At 66.1% G+C, this 10,281-nt stretch overlaps 2 protein-coding genes across 4 annotated transcripts; both read left to right on the forward strand.

Annotated features, from left to right (window-relative positions):
• The first annotated feature begins 65 nt into the window (after positions 1-65).
• On the forward strand, positions 66-8,401 carry SEPTIN5 (septin 5). 3 transcript variants are annotated; one of them, XM_046641145.1, is made up of 11 exons: positions 66-112; positions 4,439-4,535; positions 4,635-4,721; positions 4,983-5,106; positions 5,212-5,346; positions 5,524-5,641; positions 5,779-5,880; positions 6,658-6,775; positions 6,860-6,995; positions 7,238-7,340; positions 7,420-8,401. In XM_046641145.1, the coding sequence occupies exons 2-11, from the start codon at positions 4,526-4,528 to the stop codon at positions 7,474-7,476; spliced, it is 990 nt and encodes a 329-aa protein (XP_046497101.1). In that variant the 5' UTR covers positions 66-112; positions 4,439-4,525; the 3' UTR covers positions 7,477-8,401. The 3 variants fall into 3 exon arrangements, with proteins under 3 accessions (XP_046497101.1, XP_046497099.1, XP_046497100.1); XM_046641143.1 differs by lacking the exon at positions 66-112 and adding an exon at positions 3,089-3,764; XM_046641144.1 differs by lacking the exon at positions 66-112 and adding an exon at positions 3,456-3,764 and having other exon boundaries at positions 6,679-6,775.
• Positions 8,312-9,766, forward strand: GP1BB (glycoprotein Ib platelet subunit beta; the record flags this gene model as incomplete). Its single annotated transcript, XM_046641076.1, is given in 4 exon segments — positions 8,312-8,572; positions 8,574-8,694; positions 8,697-8,780; positions 8,783-9,766. Coding segments are annotated over 4 exon segments (1,221 nt in total), but the record flags the coding sequence as incomplete, so codon positions are not given.
• Positions 9,767-10,281: the final 515 nt, after the last annotated feature.

The following is a 10,281-nucleotide window of genomic DNA, read 5'->3' on the forward strand; positions in this document are numbered from 1 at the left end:
CCCGCCCGCCCGCCTCTCACCGTGTCTCCGTCTCTCCCCCGCTCGCCGGCTGGACCCGCCCGGACCCGGACCCGGACCCTGACCTGACCCTGACCCCGCAGAGGACAAGCAGGTACGTGCGCGCCGCCGCTCACCCAGCCTGCTGTCACCCATTGTGCCACCAACGCCGCCGGCGCCCAGGCGCGACCCCGCCCCCGCCAGCCGTCATCCCACCCTGTCGCGATAACAGATTGTCAGCCTGGGCAATGCCGCCGCGCCTGCGGCTGCGGAGGACAGGAGTGCGTGCCCTGCCCAGGGTGCCTGGCCCCTGTTCCTCACAGCATGCCCGTGCACCCTTCCCAGGTGCCCCTCTCCCATGGGTCCAGCGCCAGCAGGATCTTGCTGACCTGGCTTTTGACCGTGTGCTGGGGGTCCTGAGTGAGGCCACAGGCTAGGGGAGGGGTCTGTGTCCTCCAGCCAGCACAGAGACCCTGAGCAGCCCCATGAGAGAGCCTGTGGCCACCCTACCCTGCTCTTCTGCATCTTATGCCCCTCTCCCCACACACTAATTTGAGTGAGCTGGTCTGTGGCCAGGCCTCTTTCCCAGACTGGGAGCCTCCAGGGCCTGGCCTGAGTCATCTCCGTACCCAGCACAGGTCTTCAAACCTAGTGGGTACAAATAGGCTTGTGGTCTCCCAAAGGGGTGGCCTGGTCCCCACCCTCCAGGAATGCAGGACCCAACAGGAGGCTGGCCTGGACACCCACTGTGAAAACCCAGCAGAGGTCAGCGTTAAACAGAGCTGGAGACCCTGGGAGTGGGGTGGGCATGGGTAACCAGGTGGGCTGGGGGCTCTGGGCAGCCCTGCTGGAGGCCTTTCTGGCTGAAGCTCAGCCATGTTTGGGAGAGAAAAGAAGGGCCCAGCAGTGGCCTTGGCAGCCCCCATCGGGGATGGGGCTTCACACACCCACCGGATGGATGCTGGGTAGAACCAGATGTGGTACTTCGGCCAGGAGCTACCTGGCCGGGGCGGGGGGGGGGAGCCAGGAGTCACTGGCTGCTTAGTGCGTCTCCTGGCAAGGATGTGTCCCACCCTGGGACAGGTGAGGCTTGTGGGGAGGGGCCCTGTCGACCTTACACTGCCAGCAAGGGGCTCCCTGGGGAGCCGGGCCAGGAGCTGCCTCCCTATCCTAGCAGGTCAGACAATGAGTGAGATGCAGGGACTCACGCCACCAGGCTATTGTTTGAGGGAGAGAGAGGGAAAGCCTGGGAGAGCAGCTCCCACAGCTTCTCCTGGGCCTGCAGGCACTTGGGGTCACTGGGCCAGGCAGCTGCTGCCCAGCACCACCCAGAGACCCCTCCTGCCGAGGCGTGAGCTCCTTCGAGGAACCCATCCTTCGAGGTCACCCAGGAGCCAGCCTCACCCATCCCCTGCCCCTAAGACCAGAGAGAAATGGCTCCGTGCAGGCGGAGGGGGAGCCCCAGGCAGGGCCAGGGAGCCAGGTGTTTGGGGCGGGCTCCCCGTGGGTCTGGGGGGAGCCAGAAGCACGTGGTAGCTTCACTGTTACCATTGTTGGTTTTACTGAGCTTCAGCTTATCCACACTCTGTGACAGGGGGTGGGGGAGCTCTGGTGGCGCTCTGTGCCCCCTCCTCCCACGCCCACCCCGTCTCAGGCAGTGATGGGGGCTCTGTCGGCTTTGGCGTCTGCTTTCAGAGCTGACTCTGGTAATTCTAAGAATGGAAATGCCTCGAGAGCCAGGCATTGGGAGGAGGTGGGCGCAGCTGTGTCTAGGGCTCGGGAAGCCCTAAGGAGTATTTGTTGTGTCTCAGTGGCCATAGAAAGGAGGTGGCAGGGCCCCTTCCTTGGGGCTCCCCTAGGGAATCCACAGGTCCTATCTGGGCACGGTCAGGTGGTGGGGCGGGCAGGGTGGGAGCTGGGAGTGGGACTCTTGCCCTCCCGACCTGGGCTCCCCAGACGCTGTGCCTCACCGGCGGGGAACGGAAGCGGGCTGGGAGAGCTGAGGCTCCTTCTCAGCCTGATGCCAGGCCCAGGTCTGTCTGTCTTCCTGGAGATGCCCTGGGCCTGAGCTGCCAGCCTGTCTGGGCAGTGCTGGGCTGAGGACCATGTCTCAAGTGCACCCACGAGTGAAGTTGAGTGGGACTCAGCCTGAGGTCTTCTGCAGGTCAGCATGGCAGAGGGCTGGGGACCAGTGAGGGGGCTTTCTCGGAGCAAGGCCAGGGGACAGGCTGGGAGAGCAGGGGGCCCTGTGGCCTCCCCCTGCTCTCTACACCCTCCTCTGGATGAAAGACTCTCCTGTTCCCAGCTGCGGGCCCACCCCTTCTCCCCAGGTGCCAGCGGTCTCAAGGCCCCACAGCAACAGCATAAGCGTGGACGGGGGGACAGAGGCCCCTTAACCAGGGAAGCCAAGAAGGGAGGGTCTGGGTGGGGAAGAGCTGGGGGGCCGCCTGTCCCTGCTGACACACACAGTCCAGGGGCACGTCTCTTCATACCCCAGCTCTTTCCAGGCCTCCCTCCTGTCGGGCTGGCGCTGGTTTGTTCAGATTCTGGCGGGGTACTGGATGAGGGGGTGAGGAAGGGTTTGGCAGCTCAGGAGACCCTGGTTGTCCCTGGAGTGGCCACATGGGAGTGAGGGGTAAGCTGGCTGGAGCTTTCCAGTCCCAGTGCACCCAGTCCTGTGGGTCAGAACAGACAGGGAAGCTCAGAGGAAGCTGTCTGCTTGGGAGGGAGGGGTCCCGGCTGGCAGGGGTGCTCTGGGAGCAGCCATGGCCAGCAGGGATGGTGGCGGGTCGTAGAGCTGCACAGTAGGGCAGCACCCAAGTTTCCAGAGGTAGAGGAGCTAGCGTCTAGTACTCTGACTTCCCTCTCTAAGCCTCCGAGGACATGGGGGGTGGGGGGAGTGCAGGCTAAGGAGGCTCAGCCCTCGCCCCCTCCTACATGTCTTGGGGGATCCTCCAAACATACACACACACACACACACACACACACACACACACGAGGGGAGAGGGGCAGTGCAGGCAGGGATGTGTCCGTGGCTGGTTGGAGGCGCTGGGACACCGCTGGGAGGTTTTCGGGCTGCATCTGCGAGCAGAGAAGGACTGGACCGGGCCGGGCCCTCGTGGGTGCGCGCGCGGGTCTCCGGAGCGCCCTCTGGCGGGCGGAAGCCGTACCGCACCTCTGGGGGCGGGAGGCGCGGCGGCCGCAGACCCCGGGCCCGCGCGTGGCACCCGGCTCCCCGCCCCAGTTGCCCGAGGCCTGGACTGAGGCCGCGGCCCTTCGCAGCGCCGCGGCCCCCGCGCCCCGCTCCCCGCGCGGCCCTCCCCGCAGCCCTGCGTGGCTCCGCCCGCGGCCCACTTTCCCGGCGCCGGTCTCCCGGCGACAGCGCCGGCGGGCGGTCCCTGCCCCTCCCGCGCGCCCGCCGCGCCCCGCCTCTGTTGGAGCGAGAGCCGGGCCTGCGAGGCTGCGGCCGCGGGCCGGCGCGGGCCGCACGGGCGGGAGGGGTCTCGCATGGCCTCCGCGCGCGGCGGCACCCGGGCGCGGCGTCCCCGCTCCGGGCCTCTGTTCCCGCGTCCGTGAAGCCCGGGCGAGAACAGGGCTTCAAGGTGGTGCCGCGCGTACGTCCCTCGAGAACGCCCGGCCCGGTCCGGGGTCCGGACGCGGCCAGCGGGGTGGCAGGGGCCGCTGCGATGGATTCGCTGGCAGCGCCCCAGGACCGCCTGGTGGAGCAGCTGCTGTCACCGCGGACCCAGGCCCAGCGGCGGCTCAAGGTGTGTGGAGCGGGGAGCGAATGCGGGGCCGCGTGCGCGCCGCCGGGGCCGGGCCCTCAGGGGCCTCCGCCACTATCTCCGGACGGGACAGGGGCAGCAGGGCCACGGCCGCTCGGGTGGGCGCAGGGACCCCGCGAGCGGGATGGCTCGGCGCCGCTGTCTATAAATAGCCCCTGCTCCGCCGTCGCTGCAGCCAGCCACCCCCGCGGCTGGATCGCGGCCAGACGGGGCCTCCCACCCGGGTACACTGTGGGGGGAGTGAGCGCGCTGGGGAGGGGCGAGTATTGAGGCCGGGGGCTCCTCCTGCCTGTGGAGGGCCTTGGGCCTGTCTGAGGTGTCAGTCATGGTGGTCTCTGACCACCACCCAAGGGAGGACACTGCCTGTGCCTGCTGCGGCCTGACACCCCCCTCTACACACACAGATACATTCTCGGGTCCCTGTGAAGCCTCTCTCTGCCGCTGGCGCAAGGGAGCCTTCAGCTGCCACTCACCTTCCCACCCCCAGGCCTTTGCCCACAGTCCATCACTCCATTTCTGCCGCTGAAACGCCCCGCCCTGGGAACCCCGCCCTCTCTGCTGCCTCCTTGACTGAGCTGGGCAGGGGACAGGGCAGGGGGCAGCCCCAGGAGCTGCAGCATGCCCCTGACCTGCCCTGCTCCTGCCCCTGCTTCCAGGACGTCGACAAGCAGTACGTGGGCTTTGCCACGCTGCCCAACCAGGTGCACCGCAAGTCGGTGAAGAAGGGCTTTGACTTCACGCTCATGGTGGCCGGTGAGTGGGCCTGGCTCCCAGGAGGGGCGGGCCAGTGGCCAGCCAGGCTCTTCATGGCACCTTGGACTGACTCAACTCCTTCACTGTACCTGTGGGCAGGTGAGTCGGGCCTGGGGAAATCCACACTGGTCCACAGCCTCTTCCTGACCGACTTGTACAAGGACCGGAAGCTGCTCAGTGCCGAGGGTGAGTGGGCCCCACACTGCCTTTGCACTGCTTCACCCTCCCCTGCTGTGTGACCCCTCCGAGGCACCCTTCAGGGCCAGCCCCTGCTTCTCTCTCCCCACAGCGTGGGTCTCCTGTTCAGGGTCTAGGAGGAGTGTCCCAGGCCACAGGCCCGGTGGCCAGGGCCAAAACACTAGGATGGATGAGAACGAGGGTCTTGGCTGCCCAGAGTAGGGGGTGAGGGTCACAGAGGCCCCTCCAGACAGTCCCCCACCCCCACAGAGCGCATCAACCAGACAGTGGAGATCCTGAAGCACACGGTGGACATTGAGGAGAAGGGGGTCAAGCTGAAGCTCACCATTGTGGACACACCAGGCTTCGGGGATGCTGTCAACAACTCTGAGTGGTAAGGAAGGCCTGGCTGGGGATGGTCCCTGCCCAGGCTGACTCAGCCTCCTCCAGGCTGGCGGGCCGTCCTCGCAGCTGGTCTTAGGCGCTCCCCTGCCCACAGCTGGAAGCCCATCACAGACTATGTGGACCAGCAGTTTGAGCAGTATTTCCGTGACGAGAGTGGCCTCAACCGCAAGAACATTCAAGACAACCGGGTGCACTGCTGCCTGTACTTCATTTCCCCTTTTGGGCACGGGTGCGTGTCTGTCCTTGGGCCGGGCTGGGGAGGCACCCACCTCCATGGATCTCCATGTCATTGCCCCTCCCCTGTCCGCATCCCCACAACCATTCCCCCCCTTAGCCCACCCCCACCCTCTCCCTGCACTACGGCAGCCCCCACCATGCCCCTCACCGCCCCGGCTGCTCTCTGCAGGCTTCGGCCAGTGGATGTGGGTTTCATGAAGGCTCTCCATGAGAAGGTGAACATAGTGCCCCTCATCGCCAAAGCTGACTGTCTTGTCCCTGGCGAGATTCGGAAGCTGAAGGAGCGGGTGAGCCTGCTGTGGCAGTGGGGCCTGGCCCAGGGCTCTGGGTCTGCGAGCACCAGCTATGGTGACCCCAGGCATCACTGTACCTGGCTCAGGGGACCTGGCCAGCCCCAAATCTGACAGCCCTTGCCCCGCCGCAGATCCGGGAGGAGATTGACAAGTTCGGGATCCACGTGTACCAGTTCCCTGAGTGTGACTCGGATGAGGATGAGGACTTCAAGCAGCAGGATCGGGAACTGAAGGTGAGCATGCAGCCCAGTGGGGCAGGGGAGGGAGCCAGAGGCCAGTTCACACAGGGCCCGGAGGAGGGCCAAGCCCCCAGGTCCAACCTGGTAGGGGCAGGGCTCTTTTGTCCAGCCAGTAGAGGCCCTTCACCTAGGGCTAGAAGGCTAAGATCACATGTGTCCCCAGCTGCCTTGTGTAGTTTGGGCCCCAAATGGTTAGTGGGTAATGGAGCACTTGCCGGGACCCAAAGGCACTGCTGCTGGCCAGGCCCCCACCCTGACCCTGCTTCTCAGTGTTCTTCACCAGCAGAAGGGCCCAGCCCAACGGCCACAGGCCTGTGCATGCCCTGGCTCCCAGAATTCTGAGCTCCAGAGGATGGTGGTGGCTTTGGGTGTCCCAGCAGCTAGAGTGGCGATGACTAAGCTCAAGCCAGGGGACAGGTAGCCATCAGGCCAGGAGCAGGGTTGGCCTTTGGCCCCAACCAAACTCAGCAGGGGCATCACTAGCCAGAGGCTTCGGCTCAGCTCTGGGGAGGGAAGGGAGAGGTAGCTAGATGGAGCAGCCTTGAGGTGGGTATTGGGAGGGGAGAGCATGCCTGGTTGGGCACAGCCTGGCAAAGGCCGCAGAGTGTGAGCTGCACCAGCTCCGGCTTCAGCTGGCAGCAGAGTGGCTAGAAGCAGGGGCAACGTCGGGATCTCTTTGGGGAGAGGTTGTTGATGGTGATGCTGAAGGGCCCCACCAGGCTCAGGCCCCTCTCCAGCCACTAACTCACTTTCATACTTACTGGGCATGAGCCCTCACCTGCCCCTTCCCAGGAGAGTGCGCCCTTCGCTGTTATCGGCAGCAACACGGTGGTGGAGGCCAAGGGGCAGCGGGTCCGGGGGCGACTGTACCCCTGGGGGATCGTGGAGGGTGAGTTCGGGCAGGGGGCACAGGGTCCAGGGTGGGCAGGCTCCCCTGGCTGGCGCCAGCTGACCACTCACCCCTGCCCTGCAGTAGAGAACCAGGCACACTGCGACTTCGTGAAGCTGCGCAACATGCTCATTCGCACACACATGCATGACCTCAAGGACGTGACGTGCGACGTGCACTACGAGAACTACCGTGCGCACTGCATCCAGCAGATGACCAGGTGCGCTCCCGCCCTGGACCTGAACCACGTACCTTGTGGCCCCAGCCACGTCTCCGTAACGGAGGGCTGGTCCCCACCACCCACCTAGACCTGAACCTTGCCCCAGCCCCCAAATCAGCTGCCCAGTGCCTTGTCTCCCCAGAGCCAGCCCAGAGGTGTGGGAGCACAGGAGGGCAGGGCTTGGTAGTACCTGGGGTCAGCTGGACCTCCCATCAGTGCTGTCCCTCTCGTCCACCCCACAGCAAACTCACCCAGGACAGCCGCATGGAGAGCCCCATCCCCATCCTGCCACTGCCCACGCCTGACGCTGAGACAGAGAAGCTCATTAGGATGAAGGATGAGGAGGTTGGTGAGGTGGCAGGGGAGGAACGGGCTGGCAGGGAGAAGGGCCAGGCCTCTCCCATCGAGTTTCTCCCCCCACCAGCTGAGGCGCATGCAGGAGATGCTGCAGAAGATGAAGCAGCAAATGCAGGACCAGTGACCCCCCAGCCTCACATTGCCATGGATATACTGCCAGTCTCCAGGCTGGCCCTTCCCACCCCTGGACCCCTACTGGTCTGTACTCTACCCTGGATTCATCTGGATTTCTGACAGGCCTGGACACAACCCCAATCCCAGAGTGGCCCAGACCCGAACTGTTCCCTGCCGTTCCAGACCTGACCCGGAGGCACGGGGTTGCACCCCCCAGCCAACCCTAATTTATTCTCAGCATCAATCTCTCCTCTTATTTGTATTTGCCCCTACAACCAGTTCCTTCTGGCCTTGAGGGACCAGGAGCTTCGTTGGGCCGTGACTTCTGAGATCTGCCCCCACCCCGGAAGATCCTAGCACTCAGACTCCAGGCCCTACTCGGGGCGGGTAAACCAAGGCAGAATAGGGGCGCAGGTCCCCAGGGTCTCGGGTCTGTCCCCCCGTGCGAGTGCTGCAGAGCAGACCGGGGAGCCCTCCTGCGCCCACTGCCACAGTGTATGCTGGGACCGCGCTTTGTGCCAAGGTGGGCCGGGTTCGCCCTCATCTCCTCACCTGCAGCTCAGCAGGCGGGTTGGGCAGCAGAAGCAATTAGGATCCCTCCAGACCTGAGGAGGCCAGCCAGCTGCAGGGGGAGGAGCTCCGGGAGCGGGGCCATCTGTGACAGCCGGCGGGCCCCCCACTAAGGGGCCCCAGGGCTCCAGGAGCAGTGGGAGGTGGGTGACTCCCTGGCAACTCCCATGCCTAGACTGCCGTTCCCTGCCCATGGCTGGAGGTCCCTTCTCCCCAGCAGCACTGTCGCCCAGGGTTCCCTAGCCTTTGCCCTCCCCATCCCGCCACCCGCATGATCCCTCTCCACAAACCCTCTTCTCCAGTTTTGTTCAGTTGTGAATGCCGGGTCCTGTCCAGGTGACAGGAGAACAATGTTGGTGACCGTCGCAGCAGGCTTTGAGTGCTCTGTGCACCCCTGGGAGCAGTGGGGGCGGAAGCCGGGCAGCTGGCAGCCCGGTGATAGCGCTCTATCTGGGGCCGCAGCGCCTGTCCGCGCGTCCTCGGGGTTATTTCTGGCGGGGCGGCTGCGCTGCGGTCGGCGTGGCTGGCGCCGGGGCCTGGCAGGGGTGGGCGGCCTTATCGCCTGGTTCTCTGGCCAACGCCTGGCGCTCCAGAGCCAGCCGGGTCACTATCCTCTCGCCATGAGCTCCGGTGAGTCTAGGGTCCAGCCGAGCCCCTGCCGCTCCCTGAGCACAGTCGCGTTGGGAGGCGCGCCAGTCGTTTGCCTGAAGCAGGGAGAGATTTGGGTCGGACTTAGAGGAGACTTCCACCCAGTGCGCAGGTGGTGCGGTTGGAGAGCCTTTCGGGCAATGGGGGTCGCGGGCCTGGCCTGGCGCTCCGGAGGCTCAGAGATGCCGCCCAGGTGCCCCACAGGCCGCCCGGCTCAACGCGCGCTTCCCTTCCAGGACCGCGCAGGGCGCTGAGCCTGCTGCTCCTGCTGCTCGCGCCACGGAGCTGCGCGGCCACACGCTGCCCCGCTCCTTGTGTCTGCGCGGGGACGCTCGTGGACTGCGGGCGCCGCGGGTTGACGTGGGCCTCGCTGCCGACCGCCTTCCCATCAGACACGACCGATCTGGTGCTGACCGGCAACAACCTGACGGCGCTGCCGCCGGGGCTGCTGGATGCGCTGCCTGAGCTGCGCGCCGCGCACCTGGGCGCTAATCCCTGGCGCTGCGACTGCCACCTGGTGCCGCTGCGCGCCTGGCTCGCCGGCCAGCCCGAGCGCTCGCCCTACCGGGACCTGCGCTGCGCCGCGCCCCCCGCGCTGCGCGGCCGCCTGCTGCCCTACCTGACCGAGGACGAACTGCGCGCCGCCTGCACGCCCAGCGCGCTCTGCTGGGGGGCGCTGGCGGCGCAGCTCCTGCTGCTCGGCCTCGGGCTGCTGCACGCCTTGCTGCTGCTGCTGCTGCTGTGCCGCCTGCAGAGGCTGCGCGCTCGCGCCCGCGCCCGCGCCCGCGCCGCGCACCGGCTGTCGCTGACCGCCCCGCTGGTGGCGGAGCCGGCTGGAGCCGGCGAGTCCTGAGAGCCGAGCGACGCGGAGCCAACCCGACAGGACCCAGTCCCGGGAGTCCTCGCCCTAACCTTGACCCATGCCCCTCCGCCGCCCAGGCACAATCTCCCAGACCACGCCGCCCCCGGCAGGCCCTTCCACATGGGCTCTGCTCCTTTCCGCCACCACTAGCGAGGCGAAGCCAATCCCTGCACGTTAGGCAGGTCCAGGCGGTGAGCTGCAGCCCGGACCCCGCCCGGGTCCCTCGGGCCAAAGTCCAGTGCGAATAAATCCTGCTCCAAATCCGACCTGGCTCTGCGGCGCGCCACGTGGAAATCTACCTCCCCAAACCGCGGGAAAACCCCTGGGAGGGGTTCAAGGGGACACCCCACAGCTACATGCCCGAAAGTAGCCTCCAGGCAAACACAAGGTCCCTGAGTAAACTCTCCCCTCCACTGACGATCACAGAGGGTCACCTGGGAAGGCAGGGAGCAGTGGATGAGAGTGGGCACACGGAAGGGGGCAGTGAGGACTCTGTGGGCCGTGAGGACTCTGTCGGCCCTGAGGGACTCTGTCGGCCCTGAGGACTCCGTGGGCCGTGAGCACTCCGTGGGCAGTGAGGACTCCGTGGGCAGTGAGGACTCTGTGAGCCGTGAGGACTCTGTGGGCCGTGAGCACTCTGTGGGCAGTGAGGACTCTGTGGGCCGTGAGCACTGTGTGGGCAGTGAGGACTCTGTGGGCAGTGAGCACTCTGTGGGCCGTGAGCACTCTGTGGGC

This window comes from Equus quagga, chromosome 15, assembly GCF_021613505.1.
Source record: "Equus quagga isolate Etosha38 chromosome 15, UCLA_HA_Equagga_1.0, whole genome shotgun sequence".
Lineage (NCBI taxonomy): Eukaryota > Metazoa > Chordata > Mammalia > Perissodactyla > Equidae > Equus > Equus quagga.

Bases quoted from the DNA above. Each gene is read 5' to 3' on its own strand.
- SEPTIN5 (XM_046641143.1), top strand. From the start codon at position 3,684: ATGGATTCGCTGGCAGCGCCCCAGGACCGCCTGGTGGAGCAGCTGCTG. The intron at 4,722-4,982 runs GTGAGTGGGCCC...CCACCCCCACAG, and splicing joins GAAGCTGCTCAGTGCCGAGG to AGCGCATCAACCAGACAGTG. The intron at 6,776-6,859 runs GTGAGTTCGGGC...CCTGCCCTGCAG, and splicing joins CCCCTGGGGGATCGTGGAGG to TAGAGAACCAGGCACACTGC.